The 16,771-nt window shown below is 40.5% G+C and overlaps 1 protein-coding gene and 1 pseudogene across 1 annotated transcript; one reads left to right on the top strand and one right to left on the bottom strand.

Moving 5' to 3' along the window:
• Nucleotides 1-713: 713 nt before the first annotated feature.
• On the bottom strand, nucleotides 714-1,453 carry LOC148907807 (uncharacterized; annotated as a pseudogene).
• Nucleotides 1,454-4,223: 2,770 nt separating this feature from the next.
• On the top strand, nucleotides 4,224-10,347 carry LOC148907806 (uncharacterized). The gene is made up of 2 exons (XM_089035756.1): nucleotides 4,224-5,999; nucleotides 6,229-10,347. Exons 1-2 carry the CDS (start codon nucleotides 4,224-4,226, stop codon nucleotides 10,345-10,347), a joined length of 5,895 nt encoding a protein of 1,964 aa, XP_088891882.1.
• Nucleotides 10,348-16,771: the final 6,424 nt, after the last annotated feature.

The following is a 16,771-nucleotide window of genomic DNA, read 5'->3' as shown; positions in this document are numbered from 1 at the left end:
TTTTACTGCTTCATTACAAACAAAGGAGCTCTTCTAACTAGTCATACTCGTCCAAACCGGCTTTCTCTGAGCTGCAAGTACGGGAGGCTAGGATCCCGTTGATTTGCAGTCTGACCATCTTTCTTACCGTTGTTCTGTTGCTGTGATCTTTTTATTGGCCTTTAGAACATCTTTTTTGTAGATCAAACAGCATCTCAACTTCTTCCATTCGCAAGACTCGAGACCCCATAGGAAGATGTTTGGAGGCTATCAGCAATTTTTACTCTTTTTTTTAAATGAGTTTCAATAACAGAGCTTTTTATTTAAAAAATAATTAATTACCCATGGGTTCCCGAGGATGAAAGCCAGCGCATAGGATCCGAATCATTCTTACTGCGGTATGGTGAAAGAATGTGTGTCAGAGGGTAATGCGATCACAACACTCCGATGAAAAAGTGAAAAAAAAAGTAATAACATCGTAAAGCAAAAGCAAAGGTATTGTTTTTTATCTTAAAGAGAAAATTTGTACTCGTCATCTGTTGACATCATTTAATATGCTGTTTAATTTTCTAGTTTTACTCGTATATAGTTCGAAGGTTATAAAGTTTCGATATCGTAGAAAATCAAATCATTCTAATATTTCGTTCGTATGCAGCTTTTGTAGTAACGTTGTTGGTTTATCCATTTGACTCTATTCATCATGAGCCATGAGCCCGAAAGCTTGATTATTATAATCATTTCTTGCTGAAGAAACTGGTCTTTCTTTTTTGGATATGATAGAAAAATAGTCTCAAAATTCGTCCTTTTCGATCAGTCTTTATCTCAGGATAAAAGGATTTCTGTATGTCCTTTATGACAAGGTTCTCTGCCTCCTTTAAGCTCTGGGCTGTGATGAGAGTACTCTTTCCTCCACTAAAGGACTTATGTTTAGCTATGCCTTGAAGCCGAGCAACAACTCGTAGGACTCGTTCGATATTGCTAAACCTCTTGTAATCAATCAGGGCAGTTTGGTTTTTGGACATTTCAGTGACAGTTGTGTTACATAGCTTCTTCTCACCAGGCAATGGACCTTAATTCTGTAGGCCGAACTTCAGTCCCCATTCCTCTATGGGTTGACTTAGGATCGGCGGTCCTTTGCTTCACTCCGAGTTGCTATCTAGTTTTTGAGGCGAACGACCACGTGTCAGCCAGTCCGCTGTACAGTGTTGTTCTTTCCTGACATCCAGGCCCAACACGCATCTGTTGCAGCTTGGATCTCTCCGATCCCGACTCCTTCGTACACTTCGAAGCGAGTGCTCGTCTTGTTGATCATATTCAGAACTGTTTCAGAATCAACCAACTGTAGAACTTTCTCGAAGTCAAGCGTCATCTCTTTCTCTATTACCTTTCTTCCTCTCTTGGAGAGAACAGCTCCATTAAGCTCCATCTGGGGCGTTGATAGTTTACTCATCGGCGCGATCCGACTCTTGGCCATGATGAGTTGACAACAAAAGCTTCTGTCTTCCAGTTTCCATCGAGCGTAGGCAGCAAAACCATAAGCGAAGTCGCTTCCATAGCTTAGAATAACGAGCCATGGAATTCCAGTTGCATTCGTAGGACGAATACAACGTTTCAAACTCAGTTGCTCTAGTTGAAACATATCACTGAAAAACTGGAGCCATTTATCACGTAGAGACTTAGGAAGGGGATCGTCCCAACCTAAGTTCAGAGATCACGTTTCTCTTAGATAGATCTTACCTATAAGTGTGAACGGACACACCAGTCCTAAGGGATATACCAGTCGCAATTTAGGGATCCGAGTTTTGCGTTGGGTTTGTCGTTGGACCCAACGACCCAACACGGCAAACATCAATATAAGAGATATGAGCTACTTCTGATCACAGTTTTGTGCCTATGAAGGAAAAGGTGCTTTCGCTTGTGCGCATTATTGTATAATAAAAATAACCATTATTCAATGTTAACATTGAAATAATGTACTGATTGAGGATTGGTTATCACCTACTTTTATTTGGTAGCAAGTTCATGTACTAATAGTGCCAGACTGCAAATAATAAAGTCTGTCTGTCTGTCTGTCTATATTATACATATATAAATCGATGGGCGGCGATCGCTGATTCTATATATTTAAAAAATGAGTATTAATTACATTTTCTATATTCTTATTGGCGGCAATCCAATGTAAATATGCTTATACAGAGCCGATAAAATAAGTTGTTGTTGTTGTTGATGAAGTTATTGTTAGAGAAACTTGGAGGGGGGCGGGAGGTGCGGGTAATGCGACCTTCTCCGCGGTCCCTGTTTGGGGACTATCTAGGACATACCCTAGCTGTCCTTTGACCCTGGCCGAACTTCAAAGACAACCACACCTTTTTCCCACCATAAACAAGGAAGGATGGCGTAGCCTCAATGCCGACTTAGAAATTTACCGCTAAAAAACGTTAGAATTAACAAACAGTTCACCTATAATTACAGGTAATACCTGTGGCGAGTGTAATGTCAAAGACAGTTCCTAATAGTTAATATATCCGAATGCAAACAACTGGTTGTCAGCTTAATTTCCAAATTGACGATGGTATGACAATTGGATCAAGTGATAGCATGAGATTCCATGGAACAGCAATTTTAGAAATAAATACACAGTTCTAAAAATAAAGTCTTGTTTGTGGTGAGATAACATATGAAATGACCATTTAACTTCAAATTTGCACATTGACAAGGTGGTCATAGAAACTTTTGTAGCTAAGAAAATGAAATTTCACTTTTATAGGCCAAATGATTTTTTTTCCCGTTGCGCTAATTTTGTTACTTATAAGGGAGTTATCATTATTTATTGGGGAGGGGGGGGGCGTCATTCTTGTAATCAATCACCTTTATATTAAGGTAGGGCCAACATATGGCAGAAAGATGATGTTTGGCTATGTTAGTAGTGAAGGTCATTCACTTATAAAACACCAAACAAGAATCGCCGGTCCGATGCCATCAGAAGAAGCAACCCTACACCCTACAACGCACCCTACAACAAAATATTTTCCGCGCATGCTCCAATCTCGTATATATAGAGTATTGACTTTTGATTTTTACGCGATAAATTGAAAAATAGGTCTTATTCCAAACTATCGATAACGCTATAAAACTTTAAAAATAGATACAATGTCAAATCCTTTTGTTGTTCATCGCAGTTTAAAAGTACTGATGTCTTTCGTTTTCAAATGAAAAATAGGGTGTTTTTAAACTTGTCAAATCAAAATAGAATAAATGAAAAACGTGAAATTTCGAGTTTCAACTTTCAACTTTGAGCCCCCTAGAAACATAGACAGCCTTACAATCTGTCCACATCACCGGCGTGCGTCCTTGGGCGTTAGCTGGAAACGGACATCAGCGAAATGTTCTGTACCCGTAACTCTTTCTCAGCACAAAGCCGATGTCAAAAGGAAGCCAAAAGCAGAGTGGGGCTTGAGCAAAAGTGGATCGAAAACTGTGTTACAAGAGTATTAATTATTAAAATGTATTAAAATTTCACAAAAAGTGGGTGGACTGAGGGTTGGTCTTTTTTTTTTCTATTTTTTTGTCATTTAAAGATTAAAGATTTCATCTGCCCCCCCCCCTCCCCCCCCGCCATACAATATGAACGCAGCCTTATTCAAATGGGGGTTGACTGTGGCCGCCCCGTGCTCGATATTCCTGGACAGTCGCTCTTAAGCTGTTTAAGAGGGGGGATCAGTAAATGTCGACCAGAGGTGTGCCAAATGAAAAAATCGAAAATTCCCAAAATATTTCCAAAGATAGCGTTATAGCTTATGCATGATAGAAGTGGGTTCCCTGTGGAAGAGAGAGAGAGAGAAGGAGCTCGTGGGAATGGGACAGAGTTGTTATAGGGAAGAGTAGACAAGTTGTTGTGGTTTAAAAAATGAATCCGGAATTCGAATGATTTTATCTTCAGGACAGCACATATGTGTAAGTATAATGATTCCGTTTTTCTTGGACAGAATATATTCTCATAGAAGGTTTTGCAATTGTCATTCTAGTGAATCGTGAAAACCTGAACTCGTGAAAACCTGAACTCGTGAAATTAATCCTGCAGCGTGGAATTGTGAAATCATTGACTGACTGAACTCTGAATAAACTGATAATCTAGAACTTGAACGTCACGCATCTTGACTATAGTCCTCGGGATAATCTAGAACCACTACAAAATTCGACATATCGTCAAATCTGAACGAACTGATCGAGAAAGAAAACACAAGATGAATGCCGAAGGAAACCCGAACTTGACCATCGAACAACAACATGAAAGAATCCTCGAATTAGAAAAACAACTTGAAAACATGATAAAAGGACCGTCTGAATATGGGAGACAACTTGAGCGAGAGTTGGATCTTGGATCCCGAAGAGGTAAGAGAATTATTCAAGAAAATATGAAAGATTTCGAAGGCCGTAAAGCCGAACGGATTACACAAAGACGACATTCCTTGGCGAAATATTTATCCCACCTGTCAAGACTTGTCAACCAAGTTGGAGACGTGGAACGATGCTTCGAAGCCGAAAAAATTGTTGATTATTTAAAGAAATTAGAACTTGCATGGGATTTGTACAGAAATGAATACAGTGTTTACATCGAGGAAGATGTAAGTGAAACAGAACTTTTACGAGTAAAACAACAACACGAACATGCCAAAGATAATTATCACAAGTGTGCCTATGCCGCATGCGAGCGTTTGAGACAGGCACAACAATGTCAAGAAGACGAGCAGGCGCCAGTTCGCCGACAAAGAGATAATGAGACAATAAGCCAATATTCCTACGCAGGGGGGTCTACTAAGTCGAAAACTAGATCGCTGAGCTCTTCGAAGAAACGAGAACTACAGAAAAACGCGGAATTGAAGAAAATGATGGCAGAACAAGCTGAAGAAATAGCAAAATTGGAAGCGGAAATGGAAAAGCGCAAGATAGACATTGAACTAGAGAAGCAAAAAACAGTAAGAAAACTGAGATTTGAAGCCAAGATAGCAGAAAAGGAAGCCGAATTTATGTCAGAGGATGAAGAGTCCGATCTAGAATTACCACGTGGACCATGCCTTTACACAAGCACCCCCTTGACAAAGGAAGACCAGACCACTGATTGGGTCGTGAACGAAACCACACGCATCCATGTACCGGATGACCGCGATGAGAGAATAAAACGAGAATACGAATATGAATACCAGAGAAGCTCCCAATGCCCCGAGAAGTACGATGAATATTGGAGAAACTCCCACGTTCCTAAGAGGTACGACATGCAAGAAGAAAGCGCTGACAAGAGCCACGCCCAAAACGTTATGGCCGACGAAAGATACCATTCTGAGAGACCTCGAAGAGAAGAATCCATCTTACAAGAAACTACAACCCACAATGCAATTATGCTGAAGTTGAACATGTTGCAAGCCATGCAGCCTGTAAAGTTCTCCGGAGATGCTGACGACTTCCCCAGTCTTAGAAGCCGCCTGAAAGACAATTTAGAGGACGGATTATTGACCGACGGACAAAAACTGGAGTTCTTACCGAAATTTGTCTGCGGAGAAGCGTATGAAGTAGTTCAACGAGCGTCTGGATGCAAGTACGACGATGTTGTGAAGCTGCTAGAGGAACGATACGGACACCCATCCGCGGTTGCAGCCGCATGTATCGAAAAACTGACCATTGGTCCAAAGTTAGCCCATGATGACAACAAAGGACTACGTAACTTTGCAGAACAACTTGAATCAGCATCGAAGAAGCTGGAAGGAGAATACGAAATTGAAGCAAGCACGACCTCGAACCTGAAGCTGATCGTAAGTAGGTTGCCAAACTACCTATCAGCAAGGTGGGGAGATACCCTGTACTTCATCAGAGAGAAAGGGATGTCACCGAAGTTGAAGGACCTTGCGGCATTTGTGAAAAGACAAGCAGCAATCAAGAACGATCCCGCCTTTGTCACTACAACTTCATCACGGAACAGTGAATCAAAAACGAACACTGCTAGACCAATGAGATTCACTCACAAGGTAATGAAAGCTCAACCTCCGCTGAAAACCGCCACCTTCACGACCGACGTCAGACCTAAGGAAGCGTATCAAGCCGGTAGTAAAACAGAAAACGCAAGTACGCCGGGTCGCTGTGTCTGCTGCTCTGGAAGCCACGACCTTCTACATTGTACACAGTTCGCAAGGAAAGACATCACGGACAGATGGAACGTCGTGAAGAATAATAAACTGTGTCATGTTTGCTTGAAAGAACACAAGAACACAATGCAAATCGAACGAGAACTGTGGATGCGGAAGTGAGCGACGCCACCACAAGCTGCTACACAACTTTCCCAGACCGAAAGCAGCCCCAGTCGACAAGAAAGCTGAAGAAAGGGAACAAAGAAAGGATCCACCGAGTAACGACCAGAGGCCTGCTCCTGAACAGAGGAAAACCGACCAGTACGCAACCAACGTACGAAATACAGACAAAAGTATACTTCTGCACGTGGTACCGATAAAGATCTCCGCGCCGGATGGAAGTGCGATAACGACGTATGGACTCCTGGACAACGGGTCCCGTGCCACCGTAGTTGACGCCGAAGTGGCAGAGATGATAGGACTCAAAGGAAGAAAGAAAAGAATATCGGTCAACACGCTGATGAATAAAGAAGAAGAAGAGTTCCAACTGGCTGAGTTCCAGATACAGTCTGCCGATGGCGAAGGACAACCAATCACAGTAGAGGAAGGGTTGATATCACAAAAATTCAGCATTTTTGAAGACCTCTTGCCTTCCAATATCAACAGAAATGCGTACCCTCATCTGATAGACATTGAAGTACCGGAAGTAGAAGTCCCGCGGGTATCTGTGTTGATTGGCAAGGATGTTGACGAAGCACACGAGATAATTGAAGTACGGAAATCTGATGAACCTACCTGTAAGCTCCAGGCTCAGAGAGGGCCCCTTGGGTGGGTCATTACGGGTACTATTGAAGGAAAAACACAACGAACGAAACTTGACTTGCACTTTACTGACATAGAAAACCTGAAGTTACGTGAACAGATAGAAAGATTCTGGAAGATAGATGACTACGGAACAAGACAGGATGTCAAAGAAAAAGAGGTGCTTTCAAGAGAAGATCTGAGAGCAGTAGCGAAGCTTGAAGAGACAACAGTGTTTAAAGAAGGACATTACGAGACCGGACTGCTGTGGAAGAAAGATGATGTGAAATTGCCAAACAATCGCGAGCAAGCTGAAAAGAGACTGTTGAGCCTCAAGAAAAGGTTTCAAAAGGATCGAGCGTTCGAAGAAGTGTATCGTGACACCATGAATGGCTACATCGAGAAAGGATACGCGCGCAAACTCTCCGCTGAAGAAACTTCGCAGATTGGACCGCGAACATGGTACTTACCTCACTTCGGAGTTACGAACGTTAATAAGCCAGGAAAAGTGCGTATTGTTTTCGACGCCGCTGCTGAACATGAAGGTACGTCATTGAACAAGAATCTGCTTCAGGGACCCGACTGCACGAACAGTCTGCTTGGCGTATTACTGCGATTCCGTGAAGACAAAGTTGCACGTGTAGCGGACATCGAAAGCATGTTCCATCAAGTCGGAGTACGTGAAGAAGATCAAGACTCTCTAAGATTCTTATGGTGGAGTGGAGATGCTGATGATCCTCCTGAAGAGTATGTGATGACAGTTCATATATTTGGTGCAAGAGACTCGCCGTGTGCAGCAAACTCAACCCTGAAGAAAACAGCGGATGACAACAGCGACGACTTCGATACTGCGACAGTTCACACTGTAAAGAACAACTTTTATGTCGATGACGTCCTAAAGTCGTTACCTAATGCGGACGCTGCAACACGCATGGCTGAGCAACTGACACAGCTGTGTATGAAAGGAGGCTTCAAGTTAACGAAGTTCATCAGCAACGACCGCGAGGTCCTAGCTGAAATACCAGAAGAAAAGAAAGCCACGTCCTTCCTCGATCTGAAACTCCAAGAACTACCAACAGAAAGAGCCCTCGGTGTACGCTGGGATGTCGAGTCAGACACCTTTGGGTTTAAAGTGTCAGAATTGCAGAAACCGAATACAATGAGAGGAGTTCTTTCAACTATTAGTGCGGTTTTCGACCCTCTAAACTTTGCAGCACCAGTGATATTGCCTGCAAAAAGAATCATGCAAGAACTGTGGAAGAAGAAGTATAAGTGGGACCAACCACTTGAAGGTGAGATCCTACAAAAATGGTCCAGCTGGAAAGAGAATCTTCCACTGCTGGAGCGAGTATGTGTACCGAGATGTTATTTTACGCGAACAAGTGAACAAAGAATTTCTCTTGAGCTTCACCACTTCTGTGATGCGTCCGAGGTCGGGTACGGAGCAGTATCGTACTTGAGAGCCGAGTATCATGATGGAAGAATCGAATGCTCATTTGTGATGGCTAAGTCCAGAAACACCCCTTTCAAGACCCTCACCATCCCTCGTCTTGAATTGCAGTCAGCGGTACTTGCAACGCGTCTTGACAAGACAGTGAGGAAAGAGCTAGAGCTTGATGTCCAACAAGTAACATTTTGGACCGACTCCATGATAGTTCTAAACTATATCAGAAACGAAACTCGACGTTTCCAAACGTACGTCGCAAACAGAGTGACCGAAATCAGAGAGGAAACACTGCCCGAACAGTGGAGACATTGTCCATGCAAGGACAATCCTGCAGATGATGCAAGCCGTGGTCTTGACACTGAAGAATATCTCAAGAACCAACGCTGGCTTAAAGGACCAGAGTTTCTGTGGAAGACGCAAGAGAACTGGCCCGAGAACAAGTTTGAAGAAGTTAGCGTACAAGATCTGGAAGTTAAGAAAGAAGCTTATCTGACCGTACCTGAACGCAGATCATCTGTGGAGGAACTTACAAGGAGGTATTCCAACTGGATAGTACTCCTGCGCCGAGTTGCCTGGCTAGTCAAATTCACCGAATGGATCAAGTCCCGACACGTGAAAGAGAAAGGTATTTCTACTGAAGACCTGCAGAACGCTAAATTGAAGGTTGCTAGGATCGTGCAACGTGAAGCCTTTTCCGAAGAAATGCAGAGCCTCAAGAAGAAGAAACAAGTTCAAGGACACAGCCCCACAGCAAGTCTAAGCCCAAAGTTACATGATGATGGTCTACTTCGTGTTGGTGGAAGATTGGCTAAGGCACCAATTTCCCATGACGCAATGCACCCAATAATTTTGCTTCGGAAGAGTCACGTTACGACAATCTTGATACGTTACTTGCATGAGAAGAACGGACACTGTGGTCAAGAGCAAGTGCTAGCCCTCCTGAGAGAACAATTCTGGGTAATCCAAGCACGAGTTGCCATAAAAAGAATCCTCGGAAGATGTATCGATTGCAAGAAACAGAGACCTCAAACGACAAACCAAGAAATGGGTGAGCTACCAAAAGTTCGCTTAACACCATATGAACCACCATTTACCTACACAGGGGTAGATTATTTTGGACCCTTCCATATCAAGAGAGGAAGAGGACGAGTAACCGAGAAGAGATGGGGAGCCATCTTTGTGTGCATGAACTCCCGCGCCGTCCACTTGGAGGTCGCAAAATCGCTGGAAACTGACGACTTTATCATGGTCTTGGTAAGGTTCCTGAACCGAAGAGGTCACGTCAAAGAAATAAGATCGGATAATGGAACAAATTTTGTCGGGGCGGGCAGAGAAATCAAGGAAGCCATTAAAGAGATAGACTCCCGCAAGATTGCGGGGGAGCTGATGGAACGCGGATGCAAATGGGTATTTCACCCACCAGGAGCCCCACACATGTCAGGTGTATGGGAACGGCTTGTGAAAACTGTCAAGAGAAGCATCAAAGCCATAATGGGACAAGAGACAGTCAACGAAGAAGTGCTACATACCGTATTTACCGAGGCGGAGCGCATTTCCAATGGCAGACCGTTAACTCGAAATCCGCCGAATCCTGATGATGACGAACCGTTAACTCCGAGTCATTTCCTGAACGTCCGTCCAACCACCAACCTACCCTCTGAGATGATAGACGAATCGGACAAATACAGCAAGAAACGATGGAGACAAGCACAGTTGTTAGCCAACCATTACTGGAAGAGATGGCTGAAAGAATATATACCCTCACTACAAGAGAGACAAAAATGGCGACAACCAAAGAGAAACATACAGATTGATGATTTGGTGCTGGTAGCTGACGAAAACCCTACAAGGAACCAATGGCCGCTAGGCAGAGTTACTAAGGTGTTTCCAGGAAGTGATGGTTTGGTTCGAAGTGTAGAAGTGAAGACTAAGGAAAACAGCTACCGACGTCCAATCCACAAGTTATGCTTGCTGGAAGCCGAAGATGAAGATGACGTTTGAACCAAGAGACTCAGACTTTGCGTTTATAATTTAGTTGAAACTGTTATAGTATGAACGTTTTAGTATAGACCGTTCATAGGGGGCGGAATGTTATAGCTTATGCATGATAGAAGTGGGTTCCCTGTGGAAGAGAGAGAGAGAGAAGGAGCTCGTGGGAATGGGACAGAGTTGTTATAGGGAAGAGTAGACAAGTTGTTGTGGTTTAAAAAATGAATCCGGAATTCGAATGATTTTATCTTCAGGACAGCACATATGTGTAAGTATAATGATTCCGTTTTTCTTGGACAGAATATATTCTCATAGAAGGTTTTGCAATTGTCATTCTAGTGAATCGTGAAAACCTGAACTCGTGAAAACCTGAACTCGTGAAAACCTGAACTCGTGAAATTAATCCTGCAGCGTGGAATTGTGAAATCATTGACTGACTGAACTCTGAATAAACTGATAATCTAGAACTTGAACGTCACGCATCTTGACTATAGTCCTCGGGATAATCTAGAACCACTACAGATAGGTTTTGGTGAGTTAGTAATGGAAAAAATATAGAAATGTTCACAGGATTTTTGGTTTTCGCGAAAGACGGCGTTTTCTATACGACAGCTTCACACCCGCTTTACGCCTGCCTCAGACCAGTATCAATTAGAAAATCCATAAAAAATCGAGGAAAGAATATATTTTGCCACTAATCCCCGAATTGCATAGAGGAATAACTTCTTAGTAATTTTGCTTAGTTTCATTGATTTTAATTAAATTCTCAATATTTTCAGAATTTTTAAATATATTTGTATTTCTGTTCCGTTTCGGCATATCAAATTGAACGCTAAATCGAAAGGCTGAAAAAGGGCATTGCTACATGGCCTGAGGTTATAAAACTATATTCCCTTGAAAGAATGATGTTTCTTCTTAGAGAAAGCGTAATAAAATTTTTGGGCTACTGAAACAACGAATTTTCAGCGCCCTTTTTCCGAGCCTACCTGACGTCCAAAACAGCCACTTTGTCACGGTCACGCGATACGCTAAATTAACTAAGCGCGAGAAATAAAAATTATCCGACTAAATTTGCCTCAGTCGAATGATCTAAAATAAAGATATTCAACCTTTTCTAACATATCATTACTTGACCAAGTGAAATTGGAAGCTTTTAGATGCTGTTTGATGCCGAAACACCTAAATTAGTCTACTATAGTCAGTATATTATTACCTCGATATATGTCGATGATTTAGTAAAACTTCTTTTTTTCCTGAAATGCTCCACATCAGTTTTCCAAATCAAATTGTGAGATTTATGATGTTAATAAGAAAAGGCATAACATATTTATGATGTATGTGGTACCTTTTGGAGTGGTTTATTGTCATGAAAAACTTCATAAAGTCCCATGGCTTCGATTGCGTTACACACAGGCAGCCCAAAACCGTATTGGAAAAAAAATTGTTTTTGAAAAAAGATTTTTCTTTTATCCCTGTTTCCAAACTAGACAAGCCTATGTCCATTTAAAATAAAAACTTGTACTTTTCGAAACTATTTAGTGAGTGTAAATGAAACTGTTCCTTACCGACATAATATAATAAATTGCTTTCAAGTAAGTTTTTTGGTTTGTTTGTTTTATACCAAGTATCAAGAACATCAAACAAGAAAACAAAGTCTTACATGTAATTTGTTGAACCATAAATCGATTTTTTATTCATTTGTTTATTTTTTAACAAACTTTGTTCAAAGTTGACGCTCGGCTTGGTTATTTCCTGGATAATAATGAGCAATATTGGACGATATCGAGCAAAATATCGTGGGTTTCTAGTGGCAAGCGAGAAATTATTTGCTGATGCCAAAAACTAAATGTTTTATCATTCAAATTATTCCTTCCGTTTTCTTTTCGTTGTTCGCCGGTTTCTTTGCTATCTGTCAAACATACCAGCGAAGCGAGCCATGTTGACAAATGCAACGTTACTGCGCATGTGTAATATATTATTTGCGGCAAAAAGCTTTGCACCGTAATGCGCATGAGCAGAATATCCTTTGTAGACAGTTATTTGCAGTTATCTCGGCCAATCAAAACGAAGGTAAAAATAATTCGAATGATTTTATTAACTTAAAACTGTTGTGCTTATTTGTGTCGCTATTGAAAACCAGGCCTTACCAGGCTCGTGAACGGATGTATATTCACATTCGTTGTATAGTTTTTGTGACTCATACATATGGCCGTTAGTACTGTATAACAGGTTCTAAATTCTTTTGAGTCCCTCTTTCATTGAGTTCTCCCGTCTCTTTAGCCTTCCTTTCCACCACAAGAACATGCTTGCACAAGCTCAGAAATCAAGTTAATGTAAGGAGCTTTTCGTTTTTCAGGAAGATCATCAACTTGTAAATCAAAATATTCGCAAATATGGCCCAAAAGAGCTACACTGAGCTTTTTGAGTTTATCTTTTGTATATATATCACAAAGGTTATAGGCATCATAAATAACTGGATGAATCATCTGTCACTCACTGAGAATATGATCTCGAGCAGATGTGTAAGCACTCTGGTCTTCACTGGCTTTATCGTCTGTGGTAATTGTGGCTCCTACCTGAGCTGTGTCTCCCTGTTTTATTTTGGCTGCCTTTCTGGAAAAGTATGATTTTACTTGCTGTGAGGACAAGAACTAGTACTCTTCATATTTGAAACGACGACCTCCATTTTCCGTCTTGGCGTGTCTCATGTCGCGTGCTACTTGTTCGGGATCGGCTTTCAGCTCAATAAAAGTCTACATCGTTTGCAATTAGCTGAAAATATAAACACAAACCCCGTCGTTAGAGGCTAAGTACAGATACATCATGTTTTCATGGTTGACAAATGCAACGAACCAGCTGACACTCTACTTCCTACCTTCCCTTCCCTTCCCTTTCCTCCCTTTTCCTTATCCTCCCTTCCCTCCCATCCCCTCCCCTACCTTCCTTTCCCTTCCATTCCCTCCCCTCCCCTTCACTCCCCTTCCCTTTTTCATAGCTCAAATAATGAAATAAGATATAAACTTGATATTAGAACGCACTAGATATAATAAATTATCGTAGTGTTTACCTGCTCTGGCGAGGACAAGATCTGCCTCCGTCTTTAGATGTAAGTCCGGAGAAGTATTGAAGGTTTTCAAGTGGCCTTTAATATCTTTCTTGCAGTTGCCCAGTGACACGCACTCAGTATTACTGGGATTAAATTTACTGGAACCACACAGACCACGAACAAACGCAGAGTAGCCGCACGACGCCATGTAATGCGTAAGTCATTTCAATGTAGAGAAGGTTTTGGTGAAGGAAAAATTCGACAGCAGCTCATTATGCAGTGTTAAAAACAGTTTGATTGACACTCAGTTCCGAAAAGTAAAATTTTATTGTTATATTTTAAGTAAACATAAATTTATATTATCTTGTTTTCAAAAAAAGAAAAAAATAAGGAATGAAAAGTCAATTTATGGTTCAACAAATTACATGTAAGACTTTGTTTTCTTGTTTGATGTTTTTGATACTTGGTATAATAATAATAATGATAATAATAAAGACTTTATTTCAACAGGGTAGCCCTTTCAGCAACTAGGCTGATATCCATAGGGGCCCTGCATATAAAACAATAAACTAATTACAAACTATAAAAATATATACTTCACTATATACAAACTATTTCTATGATAAAATCTGAAAAAATCCTAACTAATATTTATATAAAATTTAAATTTAAGAATGACATGTACCTAGAAAAAAAAACTATATATGTTATATGTCTAAAAAAAAAAAAAAAAAAAAAAAAACCAAACTTTTAAGCTAAGTAATACTTTTTTAGGCGACTCTTAAAAATACTTAAAGATGAAATATCCTTAATATCTCTAGGTAGTGTATTGAACATAAAGAGATCCTGAATATCTAAACGTTTTCTTACCTAAGCTTAATTTAGGTAAAGGTAAGTGCAGGTCATTTTTTCTTCTAGTATTATATGTATGAAAACTACTATTCCTTATAAAGAAATCACTAAGATATAAAGGAACTAGGCCATGAAGGCATTTAAATACTAATATGCATTTATGCATCTTTCTTGTCTTGGCTAAGTCTACCCATCCCAATATTTGTAGAGCTTCCTGAGAACTCTCCCTATTTATAATAATACGAGCTGCCCTATTTTGCAATCTTTGGAGTCGCTGGCTATTTCCAGCTGAGAGTTCCCCCCAAACTGTATCTGTATAATGAAGTATTGGCAATATCAAGCTATTATATACACATTTGGACGCTTTTACTGTTAAACAAGATCTTATGCGAGAAAGCAAACCTAATCGTTTGTTAACCTTTTTGCACATTGCATCAACGTGTACATTCCAATTTAAACTTTCATCTAAATAGATTCCTCAATACTTAAATTCTAAGACTCTATCAACGTTCTTTCCTTGAAGCTGGATTCTAAGTTCTGCTCCTTGTAATCTTTGCCTTGTACCAAAAAGCATCAATTTGGTCTTGCTTGGATTTAGTATTCATCTGCTGCTTGTCATCCAATTCTCCAATCTCTTCAAATCTTGCTGGAGAGTTTCTTCTACAACACTTGCGTCAGCCCCAGAGGTGTATATCACTGTATCACCTGCATACATACCAATATGTGATTTCTGTAAACATTGAGGCAAGTCGTTAATGAACAGGACAAACAGTAAAGGCCCAAGTATTGACCCTTGAGGTACACCGTAATCGATATGAAGGATGGATGAAAGTCCATTTCCATAATTAACTCTCTGTGTACAAGTGGTGAGATAGTCACAGAACCATTCTAGACTACTTTCTCTCACACCATAGTGTTCTAACTTGTGGAGAAGGCATTGATGATCTACAAGATCAAAGGCCTTTTTTTAGGTCGATGAAGATGGACCCAGTGATTTCTTGTTTTTCCATGTGTTCAAGAATGTGGTCTACCAGATGGACAACTGCAGTTTCGGTCGAGTGTTGTTTTCGAAACCCAGACTGAAATGGGGACAGTACATTGTGCTCAGTCAAAAAGGAGAGAAGTTGAAGTTGTACAACTCTTTCCATTAACTTAGAGATCAACGGAAGAACAGAAATAGGTCTGTAGTTATTTTCGTTATTCTTCTTTCCTGATTTATATATTGGGGTAACTTTTGCTTCTTTCCAATCTGCGGGGATCTTATTCGTCGAAAAACATAAGTTGAGAAGATGAGCAATAGGCTTATCAATCACTGGTGCAGCATCTTTCAATAACTTAGCCGTGAGTCCATCTAGTCCTGTTGCCTTTTTTGATTTTAGCTTTGACAATTCCAAACGCACAAAGGTTGATTTAACTTCTTGTATCACGAATATCTGATCGACTCGTGGCGTCAAGACTGCAGGCAAGTCGGTATTACTTAGATGTTCACATATGTTTTTGGCAATTGAAGTAAAATACTGGTTAAATTTAGATGCAGTCAATTGAACTCCGCTGCTTTGGGTCCTTGTTTGTCTAGGTAAAATTTCTTTCAAGGTTTTCCACATATCCTTGGAGTCCTGGTCCCCAGAGAGCCGAGTGGAATAATAAACACTTTTTTCTTTCCTTAATTTCATTGTAACAGAATTACGTAATCTTTTGTAAGAGCTCCAATGGAATTCTTTATTTGTCGTGATCGCTTTTTTGTGATGATATTCACGTTCTCTCATCAATCTCTTTATCTCAGGTGTTAGCCATGGAATTGAATTTTCTCGGATACGTCGCTTGATAATAGGGGCGTGTTTGTCTGCTACAGTTTGAAAAAGATCTTTAAAAGCATTCCATGCCTCATTAGATGTCTTTGTCAATTCTAGGATATCGCAAGGGATCTGCTTCAAGTCCTCTTTGAATAATTCTGGATTGTATGACTTATAATTTCTAGTTTCAATATAACGTGGTACCGATGGCATTGTTCGATGGAGTTTTCTAATACCCAAAATAGCACAATGGTCGGAAAAACCCACCGGCAAAACCTCTGTTAGATACACCTCCGGTTTAGAAGTTAGAAATAAATCAATCAATGTCCTGGAGTGATCAGTAATCCTGGTAGGCTCTTTAATGATCTGCTTTAGGTGATATATGTCCATTAGATGTTTAAAGTCTTTTGTTGTTGGGTCTGAAGAGCAATAATTAAAATTGAAATCTCCAACCAGAATAGTTTCAAATTCATTCTTCACGAAGTTAGCCAAAATGTTTTCCATGTTGCTCATAAAAGTAGGAATGTCATAGTTTGGTGGTCTATAAAAGGCACCAAGAAGGATCTTTTTTGATTTTGGTTGAGATAGCTCAAGCCAGATCGCCTCGATATTCGTATTGAACGCATTTAAATTTAAGTGGCTGAAACTTAGATTTTCGGCGACATATAAAGCTATACCACCACCATGTCGATCTCTGTCTTTCCTGATTAGTTCAAAACCAGGTAGAGTAAACTCTTCACTAGGA

This window comes from Actinia tenebrosa, unplaced genomic scaffold, assembly GCF_029948245.1.
Source record: "Actinia tenebrosa isolate PJP-AT-01 unplaced genomic scaffold, QUT_ActTen_1.0 PGA_scaffold3__52_contigs__length_22856419, whole genome shotgun sequence".
NCBI lineage: Eukaryota > Metazoa > Cnidaria > Anthozoa > Actiniaria > Actiniidae > Actinia > Actinia tenebrosa.
Note: the sequence above shows the minus strand (reverse complement) of the source record. Positions and strands in the feature narration are given on the sequence as shown.